We start from the raw sequence: 17,734 nt of genomic DNA on the forward strand, positions 1-17,734 counted from the left end.
GTGGAGGAAATCCGCCGCGTCAGCGCACGTCTGGTGCGCTGACCGCGAATACGATTCCACAATCGTTACAGAATGACCAGCCAAACCAAAATTCCCAGGCCAGAGGGAACCTTTGATTTGCTTCAGATGTCATTGCCTGTGACAAAAGCATATGTGGATCCTATTATAGGTAGGATCGCACACTATATTAAAGCAGTTAAAAAATCTGTACTCGTTCCTGATCCCCACCCATATGGAGATTATTTAGATACTGGGTTGTTCGAATCGCCATTTGCCTCATGGGAAATCGGGGCCTTGGTGGAGGAATTTGATTTGGATTGGAAAGCCTTTTGCGATTTTTACATCACAAAAACGCGGATGTCCTGAACGATTGTCTATACTCTGTGTGTCTTTTGATTGATTCTGATGAATGTGACGAGTGTGTTGTGGATCTGGTGATGTATGTGTGGCAGATCATTTTGGATGAATTACACACACACCAATCAATTGACCCCAATAAAGAGGTAAAAGATTCCCGTTCTGTTCCTGCTCCAGTTCCATCTGTAGACTGTGCGCACTATGATTGTTCATCCTTTGTTAAGTGTGCATGGGAGCCCCCGTTTGAGAAATGGGAGATCGAGCTCCTGGTCTATGAATTGGAATGTGATTGGAGATCGTTTTACAATCATTACCTTTCTAAAAACGAAACAGTTTTGTATGCGTGCATTGAGTCTGCGTGCACTTTAATCAAGACTGGTGAATGTATCTCTGACTTTGTGACTCCGCTGTTTGACGTGTGGAGAATGATTTTGGATGAACTACATGCGCTTCAATCTGCTAAAAACACATTGTCAGCGGACGATTGTTCCAATCCTCTGGATTTAAAGAAAGTGAGTTTTGAATGCATGCCCTTTCCCAAAGCAACTGAGTGTTTGAAGTCTGAGTGCAAGTCGTTCAGAGCAGTTGCTTGTGTGGAAGTTGAACCAGTGCGGTCTGATGTCGCCACCGCACGTATGGCTGCGAAAGGTCTGTGTGGTCCTGTGTCTAAGGAAGACAGATTTTTTCCCTCAGGTTCTCTAAGATCGTCCGTTTGTGAGCCTGCCATGGGGAAAATTCCTAAGTTATGCAACTTTAAGAAAATTATTGATGTGTCTAATAAAGTTTCTCCTGTTGTTGTCGCCACTTCTTTTGCAAATGAATCTATGTCTTATTCTGTTCGCACCTGTGCAGGCCTGTTGTCTGATGACAGTTGCTCCAGTGTTTCTGTCCTAGATGCCTTGCAGTCTGCTCCGCAGATCGCGGAGGTTTGCGATATGGAAGCGTCAGTTTCGCAACCTAAAGCGATCTTGGATCCGCAAATTTTGCGTTCTGACTCCTCGGATTCGACATTGTTAGCCGAATCTAAGAGTGAGACAGCGCTTCGGTTTTGCGAATCTGATGCTGAAGCTTCTTTGCCTTGTCCAGAGAAGCTTTCTCTGAACCTGCCCTGTACCATGAATGAAGGCATGATGTCCACTTGCATTGACATTTGCGAGTCTGATTCTGAAGAAAGTATTGACTCTCCACCCAGTACTCTGGATGAGTCAATATTACCTTGTTTAAAATCTCCTGCAGTGACCCTAGAGGCTCGTCTAGGTATTGCAATCATTGTTACCTGTTTCTCTGCTATTTTGGAATTGCAGTCTGGTTTGACTGCTATGGAGGAATCTGCCTGTAGTGAGGCAAAAGTCAGAAAGTCAGAGCTAGTTTAACTAGATATTCCTGTGTATCCCTGTCCTGATGATAAAATTCAGTCTCAGTTTATGGTGGAACCTTCCCTGGGACATCTGCCCTGCACACAAAATAAAGTTCAAGTTTTGCCCTGTAACATGGATAGTTCAGAATCCTTCTTAGAAAACTTGGGAAATGGTGTTCCTGAGGTCTTGTCTGATGTCCTGGAGATCTCCGAGTTCCTCCCAAAGGGTGCAGAACTTGTAGGAGATGTCTCCTGCCCCCCAGGTCCTTCTGAGGTGTTGCCCACTTCAGTAGGCATTGCTGCCTTGCTGACTACTTTTGCAGCTCTTGTGGAGCTTCAATTATGTGTAGTCAATGATGATATTACAGTTACAGAAAATTCTGAATTTGAGTCCGAGTCTTCTTTTGAAAGACCAGTACCTGTGACCTTTACTCGTGATGATTTTCTGCCGAGTACTGGTTTTGGTCTTGTCGTGTCGGACTCTGAGGTTGGCAGTTCCCCGACATGTCCTGAGGTTTCTCCTGTACTAGTGTACCCCGATGTGCTCTGTGACCCAGAAAGCCCAAGTGTGCCTCGGTTACGAGCGTACTCAGATGCTTCCTCAGTGGAGACATGTTCCGATATAGCCTGCCTGCTTGCATGCCCAGAAGTGGTCCCTGAAAGTCCTGATCTTGATGGGTGTCCTGCTAATTTTGAGTCTAGAATGATCATAGGTTCCATAGGGGTTCTTGGTGGTTCTCCATTTGAGCCTGGTGAGCGTTCTGGCTTCTTGGGATCTCTGCGGAGCTTCAAGGCGTTTTGGGAGATTCCGGGAAAGGTTTTGCTTGGTGCCCTGAATACGATCAGCAATGGCTTTGGTGTTGTAAGGGACACTTCGAACAGGTATTGCGGCAGGTTTGGTATTCTTGGACGCTCCTTGGAAGGTGGTGGGTATTGTCTGGAGGGTGTCGATGGCTTCTTCTCTGGTGTCCACAGTCCTGATGGGTGTTACGCTGAGACTTGTAGTGTTGATGGGCATGTTTCGGTGGCTTCTGCTTCCGATGAGGTCGGTTTCGGATGGACTGACTCTGCAATTGGGCCTTGTCGGGCTGTTCCGACCTTCATGAGTCTTCAGTTAGAGTTTTGGGATGATACCAGTTTTGAGGGATGTCTGGAATCCATCCCTAGAGGGGGCGGGGGGTACTGTGAGAATCCGCTCAGCTGCCTGCGCAGGCAGGCAGCCTCTTGACCATTGTTTAGGTTTGCATGCTGCAGGACTCTGGAACAGAGACCTGTCTTTCCATTGCAAGTTCTGGTCTGTTCTCTTGCTGGGGAATTTGCATACATTCGTTATGCAAATCCCCTACCTGCCTTCTTTGATGACTGGCACTATAAGAGCTTTATGTTTCCCAGAAGGCTTTGCTGGTCATTTCCCTTCCATGTTCTGTTCCTGATGGACACTGCTGGAGTGTCAGCCGTTGCTATCTAGTATAGTTAATTCCTGGGGGTTGCTTTAGGCTCCCCTTCTAGCCCAGTCAGGTTGTATTATCTGTTTATTTGTTCTGTTGCCATTGTCCTGTCCCAACGGTGTTCGACAGGAAATGGTTCTGATCTCTGTTCTTGGAGTATAGCTGGTGCAGCGGTTGCTACCAGCTATCTCTTCTGTTCTGTCTCCTGGGATCGCGCTAGCTACTTTTCGCTAGCGCTGGGGATCCTTCTGTTCTGTCTTCTGGGATCGCGCTAGCCACTTTTCGCTAGCGCTGGGGATCCTTCTGTTCTGTCTCCTGGGATCGCGCTAGCTACTTTTCGCTAGCGCTGGGGATCCTTCAGTTTTGTCTTCTGGGATCGCGCTAGCCATTTTTCGCTAGCGCTGGGGATCCTTCTGTTCTGCTACTCTGTACCTGGATCGCGCTAGCCACTTTTCGCTAGTGCTGTGGATCCTATCTCTCGCTTGTCCCTGTTTTTGTGTGTCTGTCTTGTCTGCTACGCTTGCTGGAGGCTCGGTGAGGTAACCGTTAAGCAAGCGCCCGCGTCCTCTGTTTCATGTTTGTCTGTTAATGGTTAGTTAGGCGTGTGTGAGACCTGTCAGAATATCCACTCACGAATCAGCCCCAATGCCCCAATCTATCACCACACGCTTCACCCTATGTGGCGCATCCCCGCTTGAACAGGAGGTGAGGAGACAACACCTACCCGACTTCGGTTACACCCAGGCCTTAAGTGTGCAAAGTATTGGGGCTGAATGCAGGGTGAGTGAATAACCCTCCAGGCCAAACAGGATAAGAGGTAACACAGTCCAGCACAATCAAAGGTCATACACAGTAGATCAGAAGTATCGCGGTACAGAAGGAACAAACGGTATCAGGGTCAGAGTCCAGGCAGAGGTCGGTACAGGCGGCGTTCAAAGAGTAGTTATATTCCAAGCAAGGGTCAGTTCAGGCGGCAATCAAAGAGTAGTTATTTCCAGGCAAGGGTCAGTTCAGGCGGCAGTCAAAGAGTAGTTGATATCCAGGCAAGTCCACAGAAAATCCACAGTAGTAATCACACCCAGCAAGCATAAGCTAAAGCTATCACGGGCAATGTGCTAGTGAGGAAGTAAGATTTAAATACACTCACTCACCCAATCAGTGGCCGGCCACTCACACAGCAACCAATCAATATGCAGCAATATTCCCTGCCTAAGTGTCAGCTGTATCTCCAGCTGACACAACCAACAGCAGCCCTCTATCATGTCAGCTGACTGGCAGTGTCAGCTGACTACAGGATACGTCTTCTGAGCGTATAGGACGGGCGCTTGCCTCTATGCGTCCGTCCCCGCTCGTTACCTGGATGCGCGCGCACACCCCTGTTGCCATAGACGCTGGGGTTGCTGTGCGCGCGAGAGGATGGCGCGGACCCGGAAGTGCCAGAGTCCGCATGACTACCAGCGGAGACGGCAGCGTCGCGGGATCCCTGAGGTAAGTCCCTGACATTACCCCCCCCCCCCGAGGAGTGGCCCCAGGACACTCTAACCGAGGTTTGTGAGGAAATTTGTCATAAAATTCTTTAATCAATTGATCAGCATGGACCTGTCTAGCGGGAACCCATGATCTTTCTTCTGGCCCATAACCTTTCCAGTCAATAAGAAATTGTAATGATTTTTTAACAATACGTGAATCTAAGATTTTCTCTATCTCATATTCAGGTTCACCATTGATTAATACAGGATCTGGAGGAGTAACTGATTGGTCGCAATTAGCAGCAGATTTCAAAAGCGACACATGAAATGAATCTACCCCCCTGAGGGAATTAGGCATCTTGACTCTATAAGTCACGTCATTGATTCTTTGATATATTGGATAAGGACCAATAAATTTAGGTCCCAATTTGGTAGACGGTTGTCTAAGAGGAATGTTTCGAGTAGACACCCAAACCAAATCCCCAGGAACAAATTGTGATTCGGAAGACCGATGACGGTCAGCGAATGACTTTTGTCGCTGCCCTGCCACCTTTAAGTTCTCCTGAACCTGTTTCCAGACCAACTCCATGTGAGCAACCCAACTGTCAAGATCGGGAAGATCAGAGGAAGGTGGAGACAGAGAACAAAATTTTGGATGCAATCCTGTAACAATTTGAAAGGGAGACATCTTAGTTGAGGCATTTTCAGCATTATTGATAGCAAATTCAGCAAAGAACAAGTAGTCAGACCAAGTCTCTTGACAGTTGGCTACAAAACATCGCAAAAATTGCTCTAAATTCTGATTGGTCCTTTCTGTCTGACCGTTAGTTTCTGGATGGTACCCTGAAGAGAATGATAATGAAATTCCTAAACAATTACAAAAAGCCTTCCAAAATCGTGACACAAATTGGACCCCCCTGTCAGATACAATATTTTCAGGTATCCCATGTAACTTAAAAATGTTGCAAATAAAAAGTTGAGCTAATTCTTTAGCAGACGGTAATCCTGGCATTGGTATGAAATGGCACATCTTACTAAACCTGTCCACAACGACCCATACAGCAGTATTCCCCTGAGAGATGGGCAGATCTACAATAAAATCCATGGAAATATGTGTCCAAGGTTTCAGTGGAACAGGTAGAGGCATCAGAGTGCCTTGGGGACTGGTACGTAATACTTTACTGCGGGCACAAACTGAACAGGATTTAACATACGCACACACGTCCCTGCTCAGAGAAGGCCACCACACAAGTCTTTTTAACAGATTAAGTGTTTTCTTTTCGCCTGGATGCCCTGTAGTTTTAGACTCATGAAATTGTTGCAAGACCTGTAACCTGAGATGAGGGGGTACAAAAAGGCAATCACTCGGCTTCCCCGGTGGAACTTCCCTTTGCTCAGACTTCAACTTTTCTGAGAGGTCTGGGGACAAACTAATAACCGCAATGATATATTGTTTAGGAATGATAGTTTCAGGAGACCCGGCCTGCGGATCAGGACTCCCAAAACTACGGGACAGAGCATCTGCTTTCACGTTTTTCGACCCAGGTTTGTACGTTATGGTAAAATTGAAACGCGAAAAGAACAGAGCCCATCGAGCTTGTCGAGGATTAAGTCTTTTAGCGTTCTCAATGTATTCGAGGTTTTTATGATCTGTAAAAACCGTGACAGGATGAATGGCTCCCTCTAACCAATGTCTCCACTCCTCAAACGCCAATTTAACCCCCAACAGCTCTCTGTTACCTATATCATAGTTCCGCTCAGCAGAGGAAAACTTTTTAGAGAAAAAAGCACATGGGTGGAGACATTCAGGAGAACCAGTGTACTGAGAAAGTACTGCCCCTACTCCTAATTCTGAGGCGTCTACTTCCAAAATAAAAGGTCGTTGCACGTCAGGATGGGTCAGAACTGGGGCAGAACAAAAGGTTTCTTTCAATTCTTTAAATGCTGCCTGTGCTTCAGGGGTCCAAATGGAGGGATCTGCACCTTTCTTAGTGAGATCCGTCAATGGGGCCACTCTGAGGGAGAAATTCTTAATGAATTTTCTATAAAAATTAGCAAAACCAAGGAACCGTTGTAAAGACTTCAAGTCAGTGGGTTGGGGCCAGTTCAAAACTGCTGAGAGCTTGGCAGGGTCCATAGCTAGGCCAGAACTAGACATAACATAACCTAAAAAGGATACTTCTTGAATTTCAAATTCGCATTTCTCCAACTTAGCATATAAACAATTCTCCCTGAGTTTCTGTAAGACCCTCTTAACATGTTCCCGATGTTCATCTAGAGAGGAGGAAAAAATTAAGATGTCATCTAAATACACCACCAGGAAACGTCCTAAATAATCACGAAACACATCATTAATGAAATCCTGGAACACAGCTGGAGCATTACATAATCCAAACGGCATCACCAAATACTCGTAGTGTCCATCCTTGGTATTAAAGGCCGTTTTCCATTCATCCCCTTGTCGTATTCTTATAAGATTATAAGCGCCCCTGAGGTCTAACTTAGTAAATATCTTAGCCCCGGCTACCTGGGCAAACAGATCCTCAATTAATGGCAAGGGGTAGCGGTTTTTTACGGTGATTTTGTTTAAACCCCTATAATCAATACAAGGTCTTAATCCACCATCCTTCTTTTCGACAAAGAAAAACCCGGCACCCGCAGGGGAGGAGGAGGGACGTATGAACCCCTTGTCTAGATTTTCCTTAATATAGTCCCTCATTGCCTGGTCTTCAGGCCCTGAAAGGCTATATAACCTTCCCCTAGGTGGCATGGTTCCTGGAAAAATGTCAATATGACAATCATAGCACCTATGTGGAGGTAACTTGTCAGGACAGCCTGAGGAGAAAAGACATCAACAAATTCATGATACACTTCTGGTAACTTCTCCTCCACACAAGTGGCACCTAGACATAAACGTGTGAGACAACCATTATTGCAATATGAGGACCACCTAACTAATTGACCAGACTGCCAGTCAATAGTGGGATTGTGTAACTTCAGCCATGGTAACCCCAAGATGATGGGGCTAGAGGGAATATTTAACACATAAAATTTCAAAATTTCAGAATGTAGTGCACCAATCTTTACAGTGATACCGGGTGTGACAGAGATTGGCTGACCAGCTTGCAATGGAGTGTCATCAATGGCTGTCACATACAGTTTTTCAGAAAAAGCAGAAACAGGAATGCCGAGCTCCTGTGCCAAAGATAGATCCATAAAATTACCTGCAGCTCCACAATCAACAAACGCTTGACCTTGGTAACTCTTGCTACCCCAGACAATATCAATAGGTAACAACACACGATCATATTTAAGAGGAAATACCTGCTCGCTTAGGTGAGTTTCCTCGGCCTCACCTAAGCGCTGGAGTTTTCCTGTTTCTTCCTTTTAATAGGGCAGTCCTGAGCATAATGCCCCGAGCCCCCACAATAGAGGCATAATCCCTCTTTTCTCCTCCTGGCTTTCTCGATCACAGAAAGTCTAGAAACACCTAGCTGCATAGGTTCAGGATCATCAGAGGTGGATGAGGAAGGAACAGAAACTGGAACAGGAGCTGGAGGAACAGACAATGACCATGCTGGTCTAAAAGATGAGGATCTCTCCTGGCGTCTTTCCCTGAGACGTCGATCAATCTGGATGGAAAGTTGGATCAATTCCTTCAAGGTAGCAGGAACTCCTACCCTGGCCAATTCATCTTTTAATTGCTCTGAAAGTCCCAACCTGAACTGATGTTTTAAAGCAGCATCATTCCATGCCGTGTCCCCGGACCAATGGCGGAACTCAGTCACGTATTCCTCCACCGGGCGCCTGCCTTGGCGGAGAGCTTGCAGAGCAGTTTCGGCAGAAGCTCCTTTACCGGGGTCCTCATAAAGTTCAGCTAAGGCCTCAAAGAGTGTGGTGGTATTGGTAAGAGCTGGATGTTGTTGCTCTACTAGCCGAAGTGCCCAGGCCTGGGGTTCTCCCTGAAGTAGAGAAATGATTGCTCCCACTCGAGTGTTTTCACTAGCATAGGTTCTGGGGAGCAGTGAAAAATGTAGAAAACATGCGCTCCGAAAAAGTCTGAATTTTGAACGATCTCCAGTAAACCTCTCTGGTAAAGGAAGTCGGGGTTCTGGCACTTGATGGTCGAGAGGTTGCACATGAACAGGTGCAGCCTCAACTGGAGGAGGTAGAGCAGGTGCGGGTGCGGCCGCGGCCGCAAAAGCCGGGGTGGGAGGAGTTCCTGGAGCACGTAGCTGTTCCTGAATCTGCGAATAACTTTTCTGAACTTCTTCCACCGAAATTCTGAGTTGAGCCACCAGGTCACAGAGGGCCTCCATTTGAGAACGTTCCCCGTCAACGTCCATAGCCGATTTTGGGGATATGGCCCGTGATAATGTGAGACCTGTCAGAATATCCACTCACGAATCAGCCCCAATGCCCCAATCTATCACCACACGCTTCACCCTATGTGGCGCGTCCCCGCTTGAACAGGAGGTGAGGAGACAACACCTACCCGACTTCGGTTACACCCAGGCCTTAAGTGTGCAAAGTATTGGGGCTGAATGCAGGGTGAGTGAATAACCCTCCAGGCCAAACAGGATAAGAGGTAACACAGTCCAGCACAATCAAAGGTCATACACAGTAGATCAGAAGTATCGCGGTACAGAAGGAACAAACGGTATCAGGGTCAGAGTCCAGGCAGAGGTCGGTACAGGCGGCGTTCAAAGAGTAGTTATATTCCAAGCAAGGGTCAGTTCAGGCGGCAATCAAAGAGTAGTTATTTCCAGGCAAGGGTCAGTTCAGGCGGCAGTCAAAGAGTAGTTGATATCCAGGCAAGTCGGTACACAGAAAATCCACAGTAGTAATCACACCCAGCAAGCATAAGCTAAAGCTATCACGGGCAATGTGCTAGTGAGGAAGTAAGATTTAAATACACTCACTCACCCAATCAGTGGCCGGCCACTCACACAGCAACCAATCAATATGCAGCAATATTCCCTGCCTAAGTGTCAGCTGTATCTCCAGCTGACACAACCAACAGCAGCCCTCTATCATGTCAGCTGACTGGCAGTGTCAGCTGACTACAGGATACGTCTTCTGAGCGTATAGGACGGGCGCTTGCCTCTATGCGTCCGTCCCCGCTCGTTACCTGGATGCGCGCGCACACCCCTGTTGCCATAGACGCTGGGGTTGCTGTGCGCGCGAGAGGATGGCGCGGACCTGGAAGTGCCAGAGTCCGCATGACTACCAGCGGAGACGGCAGCGTCGCGGGATCCCTGAGGTAAGTCCCTGACAGCGTGCTTGTCTCTATTGTGCTTATCACATGGAGACCACGCATAACCGCGTGCACTGTTGCGAATGAGTGCGGTGTTCGCGGTTAGCTAGCGTTTGTTATTTTCCGTATCTCCTTATTGTATTATTTGCTGTGCCTTTGCTACCCTCGTGCCCTGTTTTGCTCAGTCTTGTGTCTCTGTCGGCAATCGCCATTCTTGCGATTGCATTCCCACTTCGTTTCCGCCGTTGTGTGTTCACCGTCGCTGGGTGGCGACTAGTTTGGTGGACACACATTGGTTCTGTCCCTTTGCTCTGTTTCTTGTGGGCTATCCAGCCCTGCCTGATCGTACCTTGTCCTGGATCTGTACAATTCCCGTCTGGCATCTGTGGCTGTGCAGCGACTGTGTTCGCCTGCACTCCACAGCGCCATCTGCCGGAGGGAATTGCCCTCTGTGGGTGCATAGCACCTAGCCTGGGTGTCCTCAAATATACGCTTGTGGAGGAAATCCGCCGCGTCAGCGCACGTCTGGTGCGCTGACCGCGAATACGATTCCACAATCGTTACACTTACCCAGCGAGATGGGCAGATGGACCCGGCGAGCTGCTACAGGACAGGTAATGTATAAATGCACTACGCTAAATACATTTATACATTTTGGGGGCAGCGGCGGGGCAGACGCGGCGGGCTCAGCTGATTCCCTGATGATTTCATGCTGAAATCGGACGGGAATCGGCCTGTAGTGTATGGGCAGATTCGATTAGAGACAAATGTATCTTTAATCAGATTCGATTAGAGATAAATCTGTCTCTTGGTCGAATCTGCCCATATTCGTTCTAATGTATGGGCACCTTTAGTGTTATTGCAGTCTACAAAACAAAAAAAGTAATCTTGGTGTTTAGTGTTGAAAATTAACCAGTTCGGGACCGTTGGAGGTTAAAACTATGCCGCACTTGAGGCTGCCTAAGCCTGATGTAGCATAGTTTTAATGCTGCCTAATCCCAAGTATGGGATGCAACAGTTTGTCCCAGTAGGCACAGATCTCTGCTGTGTAAAGACAGCAGAGCTCTGTTCTCATTTGCTCTTGACCTCCTGATCACTGTGAGCCAATCACAGTGATCAGGAACTGTAAAAAGCAGTTAAAGGGAACTAAGCACTGTTTTTTTCCTGGAATTTTTCCTGGTTTCTAATAGCTATAGGAGCTGCCATGATCCCCCCTCCCCTTCTAGCTGTCCCTATTTACAGAGGTCACAGATGCTATCTTCACACCTTCCCTCTGGATAAACCTTTTGAAGCAGTTGTCCTAATTACCCACCCCCCTCTGTTGATAAAAGATATTGTTTACTTCTTGCTAATAAAACAATTACATTAGTCCTTAGCTGCCTGAAACCTCTGCGGTCAGGCAGACTGTCTGAAATAGGCTAATAGAACTTCTGCTAAGTTTCTAAATGTAAAAAATAAAGGTAAAATTGATGTTTTGGTTGAACCGCTTCGGGACCAGCACCCTCTGCCCCCTTAAGGACCAGAGGGTGCTGGTCCAGTAAACTGCCGCTTCCCGACAAAGCGCCGCTAAAATCCACCGCTCCCGCCGGTCAGGTCGCTCTGTCCCCGCCACAGGCTGCTCTCTCTGCCGTCGGTATGACGGCAGAGCGCTGTGCGCCAGTCAGGAGCCACTTTCATTGGCTCCTGACCCTGTCACTCCTTGTAAGCCAATGGGAACAGCTTACAGTAATGACAGGGCCAGGAGCCAATGAAAATGGCTCCTGTCCGGCTCACAGTGCTCTGCCGTCATAGAGGCGGCAGGGCAGCACATTGCGGCGGAGATCGAGCGGCGACAGCGGCGGGGACAGGCGGGGGGCGCGCGGTGAATGGGACGTAGAGTTTACGTCAGGTCAGAACCACAGCGCCCCCTGCCCGCCGTAGATTCATACTGCGGCGGTCCGCAGGTAGTTAAATAATGAGACATATTGTTGTCATCCATTTTTAATGTATTACTGAGATGCCCTGGGTTCTAAAAATGGTGCTCGGTTCACTTTAAAAAAAAAGCCAAAGTCCAATATCTGTATCATTTTCTCTAAAATTTACAGGAATTTCTTTGTGCATATTGCAGTTTCAAAACATTGTGCATAGCCAGTGGACAGTTCCTATGCTGTTTTCACTAAGAAGAATACTTTTTTCGTACTTGAAAGTTATACTTTGGAAAATTTGTTTGATAACCACTTAGTACTGAGATTGTATGTGTTGTACTTTTAGACACCACAGATGCCAAAAGCATTCAGGAAGCAGCAAAGACTGTAGAAAACCATCTGAATGGAGCTGGGCTCAATGTCCTGATTAATAATGCTGGCATAACTGTCCCCAGCACACTGGAGTCTGCAGATGCAGATGACTTCTTGCATGTCTACACCACAAATGTGGTTGGACCTTTACTGGTGGCAAAGGTAAAATACAAACATTTATACAGTATAACGTTCTAATGTGGATGGATTGGGATGTATTTGCAAATGGCTTAGAAACCTTGTCAAATAACTGGGCAGCTGGAAAATATAGGATATTTTTCTTCCATCACTTCCCCCTTATCTCCTGCTTTAAGTTCTGGGTCACATCAGACAAGAATATGTGAGAGCGGAACCATATCTTAGCAGTCCATTTCTCTTTTACAATTTATCCGCACTTACTATGATTATATATGATTTATGCATCTTTAAAATACACCTGACCCAAGGCAAAGCTACCTAAGGTAACCCAATTTCGTTGTATGTTGTCCATTCCTCTCCTTTTATCCCAGTAATCACTCTGTGAAAAAGTTTACTTTTGGTTAAAGTAAAGATTTCAGACAGATAGAGGCAAGCTTGCTGTAATGTTCCTGCCTATCATCCTACCATTCTTTCCTCTTCCCCACCCCATTACCTCCCCTTAAGAGAAAGGAATGGGAGGGTGATAGGAGGGGAGATCACAGCAGGGTCTGTCTTTTTCGGTCTGAAAATTTGACTTTAGCAAAATGATAAAAGTTACGCCCGTTCATCACATTGACAGCATTACGTATTGCCATCTCCCTGGCATCTAGGTTATGGCATCTTAAAGGGGAACTTCAGTCTAAACAAACATACTGCCATTAAGTTACATTAGTTACGTTAATTAGAATAGATTGGTAATATAATCTTTTACCCACCCTGTTTTAAAAGAACAGGCAAATGTTTGTGATTCGTGGGGGCTGCCATCTTTGTCATGGGGGCAGCCATCTTTTTGGTTGAAAGGAGGTGACAGGGAGCATGAGACACAGTTCCAACTGTCCTGTGTCCTGATAACCCCTCCCAGCTGCACGCGCTAGGCTTCAAAAGTCAAGTTCAAAATGTAAATAAAAAAAATTGCACCAAAACAGCAGAACGAGAACAACAACATCAGAAATCCCATCATGCTTTGCACAGCATCAGGGTAAAAATGCCCGGGCAGTTTTCTTCTGTGCAGCTAAAAATGAGGCTTGTATAAGAGAAACAAAGTTCTGATGCTGTGAAACTGTTAAAGAAACACCAGGCCTTTTCAGTGCTGCTGAGTCGATTTTTAGTCTGGAGGTTCACTTTAAGATATCCTTCTTGTTTCCAGCTCGGGGTATGTGACCTTAGGCTCTGCCCTACCGGTTTCGTCATCCAATGATTCATCAGGGGCCCTTTTTATATGGATTTTATTAAAATAGCAGTTTTACACATTTTCAACTTTGTTTAAGTCCTTTAAGTCCATTGTAGAGCAAGCGTGTGTAAGCCCTGGTGGCTGTTTTATGCAGTGACACAAGAATGCTGACAGTGAGCAGGGGAAGAAGGGGTTGCCTGAGTCCACTGGTGGTGGTCCCTCTGTCTCTTGCCACTGTCCTATTTGTTTTAGTATAAGAACACATTTAGGGTGATCTGTTATGGTTTCCATGCAGTTTGTGCTATGATATGTATAATGTATAAATATAGGTATAATTTATTGTTTTTAAAGGTGTAGTTCATCAGGAAGAAGTTCAACTACTAGAGAAGAGCTTCTGGACTGTAAGGACTATTGAGTGCTAATGCATTCCTGAATATATGCCTACAACACATTGAGGTGATCTAGGGCATAGCGCTCCACTATATTTGGAATAAGTGGAGGGCAGGATTGGTGATATAGCACACACTTTGGACTGTTTCTATAGAAAATGTAGCGCAGCAAATACAATTGTTACATTCTTTACTGTAACGTCGGGTAATGTGGAATACTTTACTTTAGGAGGTACACTATAAATTCTATATTTGCATTTCCAGGGTGCTTGCATTAATTCCTTAAAATGAAGGGCATACACAAATAGAATAGAACTTTGATCCAGTCTGAGAAGATTTTTACTGTTAAAGCTTTTCTTGTATCTGAATCAGGAAGGCTCGAGGGGTTAAATATGATGGATACATCTGTCTTTTTTTTAACCAAAATAACTGGAAAAATTAGATTATTTTTTTTCAGAACAGTATTAGCACTTCCTGCCTTATTGCTTTAGTTTCAGTTTTGTTTGGTAAGTATAATTTTGCCTTCCTAAAACAGAAGGTATTTACAAGGGCTTCACCCGAGAAAGAAATTGCTCCCAAATGGCATTTTTTTTAGGACAACCAGTAAATATGTAATTTCTTTATGTTCTTAAAAAGCCAGGCATTCAACAAGAACCACTTGCTTGTAGCCCAGGTCACTTTAACACAACTACATATTCTAGCATTCAAGCTTTTATAGCCTTCATCAGCGTAAGCCATGGGTAGCTCGATGGTAGGACTTGTGAGGTAGTTAACTGGGTACTCCTACAATTTTCCTTTGGTGTAATCTCAGTTAGGGCCTGAGCACACTGATGCATTGCAAATTTCAGCAAAGCATTGTCAGTGTGTCAAATGCACAGACATCTGACATTCAATAGGCAGCACTGTCTGATGGGCATCCTGATGTGCTGTGCAGCTGTGTGTTGTTACAACGCCTTTCTGCATGCATTTTGAGCACAACACCGAGTTGTCCCATTCAGCATAGTTGACAGCACTGCAACACAGGTGTTGGGCCTTTTTGTGTAATGCACAGCAACCTGCATTGTGGCCCTTAGGCACCAGAAGGCTGGATTGGGTTAGGTTGGGAGCAAGGAAGTGTTTTGGTGCCAAAATGAGTGTATTAGCAGAAGGAAGCTTCGAGTTAGGCTCTGGACGGGAGGATTAGAGTTATAGGCACTAGGGAGGTGGCTAGGGCTAAGCACCTTGTCAGTCACCAGGTTGGAAGGATAGAGTTAAACATTAGGGGTAGACTTAGCATTGGAGCACTGTGGGAGAGCTCACTTTAATTGTAGATACAATGGGAAACTCTAGATGTCAGCTTTTGCCACTGACAGCTCCAATGCCAGCGTGACCAATTCCAAGCTAGCAGTACCACCATAACATACATGCTAGTCAGGTTATTTCAAACCATCCTCAATAAACCCTTTCTTTATGGACTTTACTTTGTATACTATTACATTGTAATGCTGGAACTGGAAAAGTGTTGCCACAAAATTGGAAACACTCAGTTCTCAATAATGTCTTTGTATGGCGTAGTATTGAGATTACCCTTTACTAGAACCAAGAGATGTAGCCCCAGTTCTGAACACAACCAAAGTCTTTTATTTCTCCACTAACGAATGTTACAATTGACAGATAGCATGCTGGCTCGTGGCGTTCTCCTGACGTCTGTCAAGCCTAAATTTATCCACCAGACAGAAATGTGTCATAATTATTTTTTTAGGCAAAAAAGAAAAAAAAAAGACAAAAATGTGAAACATAGATAACACTGAATGATATCTTTATTAATCCATACATTGTACCGAATAATCTTACATAGAACACTGAGTTAAAAATATTTAAAACTCACGCTTGACCTCCCTTGCTCCCAAAACTTGTGATAGCCTAATAATGTGTAGCTCTTTGATCATAATAAAGTGATTCAGTACATTAAATGCAATGATAATCACATGATATCAGCAGAACTGATATCAGTCATATGGCATAATCCAGATCATATGTGGGGTTGTCAGGTCATTCATGGAAATGTCAGGTAACATAATATGAAAACATTGCACAAGTACATCAATTCAATGTGTAACTGAGACAATAATGAAAAATAAATATACGTCCAATATACAAATACTGTAACTTATATAACAACAATACACAAACCACATGATTTCAGCAATAGGTACAGGAAAAACTATGATGGTATTAGATGGATGAACTGTGTCTGGTTACCAGTCTTCAGAAGACAACAGAGTAAGCCACATAAACAGAGGTTTGCTCTGTTCCATGTTCCAGGTCCTTTTTCTTCTTTTCCCTAAAAGTGAACCTGAGATAATGGAATGTAAAAGTTTTATACATACCTGGGGCTTCCTCCAGCCCACTTCAGCCTGATCGCTCCATTCGTCATCATCCTTCACCTCCTGGATCCTCCGCTTTGGTCAGCGCGGCTACATGTGCTCCCCCGTGGCGCTCCCATGGCTGGGAGCGTCCTGTGCAGTATTACTGTGCAGGCATAGAACTTTCCCAGCGACAGTAAGCCCTGACTCTGACAGTTACCAGAAGCCATAACGGAGGAGGGGGCTGAAGGAAGCCCTAGGTATGTATAAAACTCTTACAGTCCATCATTTCAGGTTTACTTTAAAGGACAATTGTAACCACGAAAAAAAGATAGATGCTCATCTAAGAGAAGAGAAGGTTCTGGATCCCTTGGAGCCTACACGTTCCTCTCTACAGCCCCTCGTTCTACTTCCAAGCCCCCCATTCCAGCTCTGATTTTATTGTTGAAGAGGACTTTGGGTCTCCCCGGAAGGCAACAGAAGTACTCGGGTCTCCGAGTATTTCCAAGGACGAGGAGTTCCGGACTGTGCATGTGTGAGCATGGACTCGCTCGTCCAATGGAGGCTCATTATTTATCACTCCAAGTGATGCTTAGTTTTGTCCATGGATTTGGATGTATGCAGCTGCTCATTTATGGAACTGCGCTTCATGAATCTCATGAGGCTCATTCGCTCTTGTGCTGATACTTTTCAAATGGAATTCTCTAGTAACTGCTGCAACTGAGGATAGGTTTTTTTTGTGTGACACTCTTCACTACTCAGCATATTCTTTCTGGGAGACTGTGTGGTCTACCTGTTCATGGTGGAGCTGTTGCTTCCCATAGGCTATTCCAAGTCACACTATCAGAACACTGGTTCAATAGTCTGGTGTAGCAGGACAGGAATTGGGCAAATTTGCTGCGAATGAGGCATTCAGCTTAAATTACATTACAAACTACAAAGTTAGCATATCACATTTTGCAAACATCAAATTGTAAAAAAAATAGCCATAGCTTTGTCACATTCCTTATCCTTCAGGTTCGTGGACCAACAAGGGATCTTTTTGTATTGTTAATTCCTGGAGTCCATGTATACTGTAAATTCACCACTTGCTTGCTTTGCTTCTCCTGAATGTTCACAGTTTGTCTTTTCTTTCCATTATTTTACTTCTAAATATGACTTAAATCATACAATTTTATTTTGTGTTAAAAAAACAACAACAACAAAAAAGTAGGTTTAATGGTTTTATTGTCTCAGCTGAATGACACAGGCTTTTAATGTTCCAATGTCACAAACTATAAACCTTTATTTATATATTCTCTGCACTGAAAATATGTTCCCTAACTGGCAAGAGTTTTATGGCTTATAATTAGTTATCAGTGAGAGTTACGCTATAGTCCAACCGAGGACGGACCAGAGAAATACTGGTTAGGTTCACAGTGGATGTTGTATTGTGTTCCCTTAGTTAATACTTAATAAGTATTAGGCCGGCTCCCCCCAATATAACTA

At 45.2% G+C, this 17,734-nt stretch overlaps 1 protein-coding gene across 2 annotated transcripts in view; it reads left to right on the plus strand.

The window, feature by feature from the left end:
• Window positions 1-17,734, plus strand: part of LOC137537587 (C-signal-like) — a 65,333-nt gene that overhangs the window by 23,036 nt on the left and 24,563 nt on the right. For both annotated transcript variants that reach the window (XM_068259463.1, XM_068259464.1), the window contains exon 3: window positions 12,139-12,326. In XM_068259463.1, the coding sequence (XP_068115564.1) occupies window positions 12,139-12,326 (188 nt within the window). The remainder of the gene's footprint in view (window positions 1-12,138; window positions 12,327-17,734) is intronic.

This window comes from Hyperolius riggenbachi, chromosome 11 (genome assembly GCF_040937935.1).
Source record: "Hyperolius riggenbachi isolate aHypRig1 chromosome 11, aHypRig1.pri, whole genome shotgun sequence".
In the NCBI taxonomy this organism is placed as follows: Eukaryota; Metazoa; Chordata; class Amphibia; order Anura; family Hyperoliidae; genus Hyperolius; species Hyperolius riggenbachi.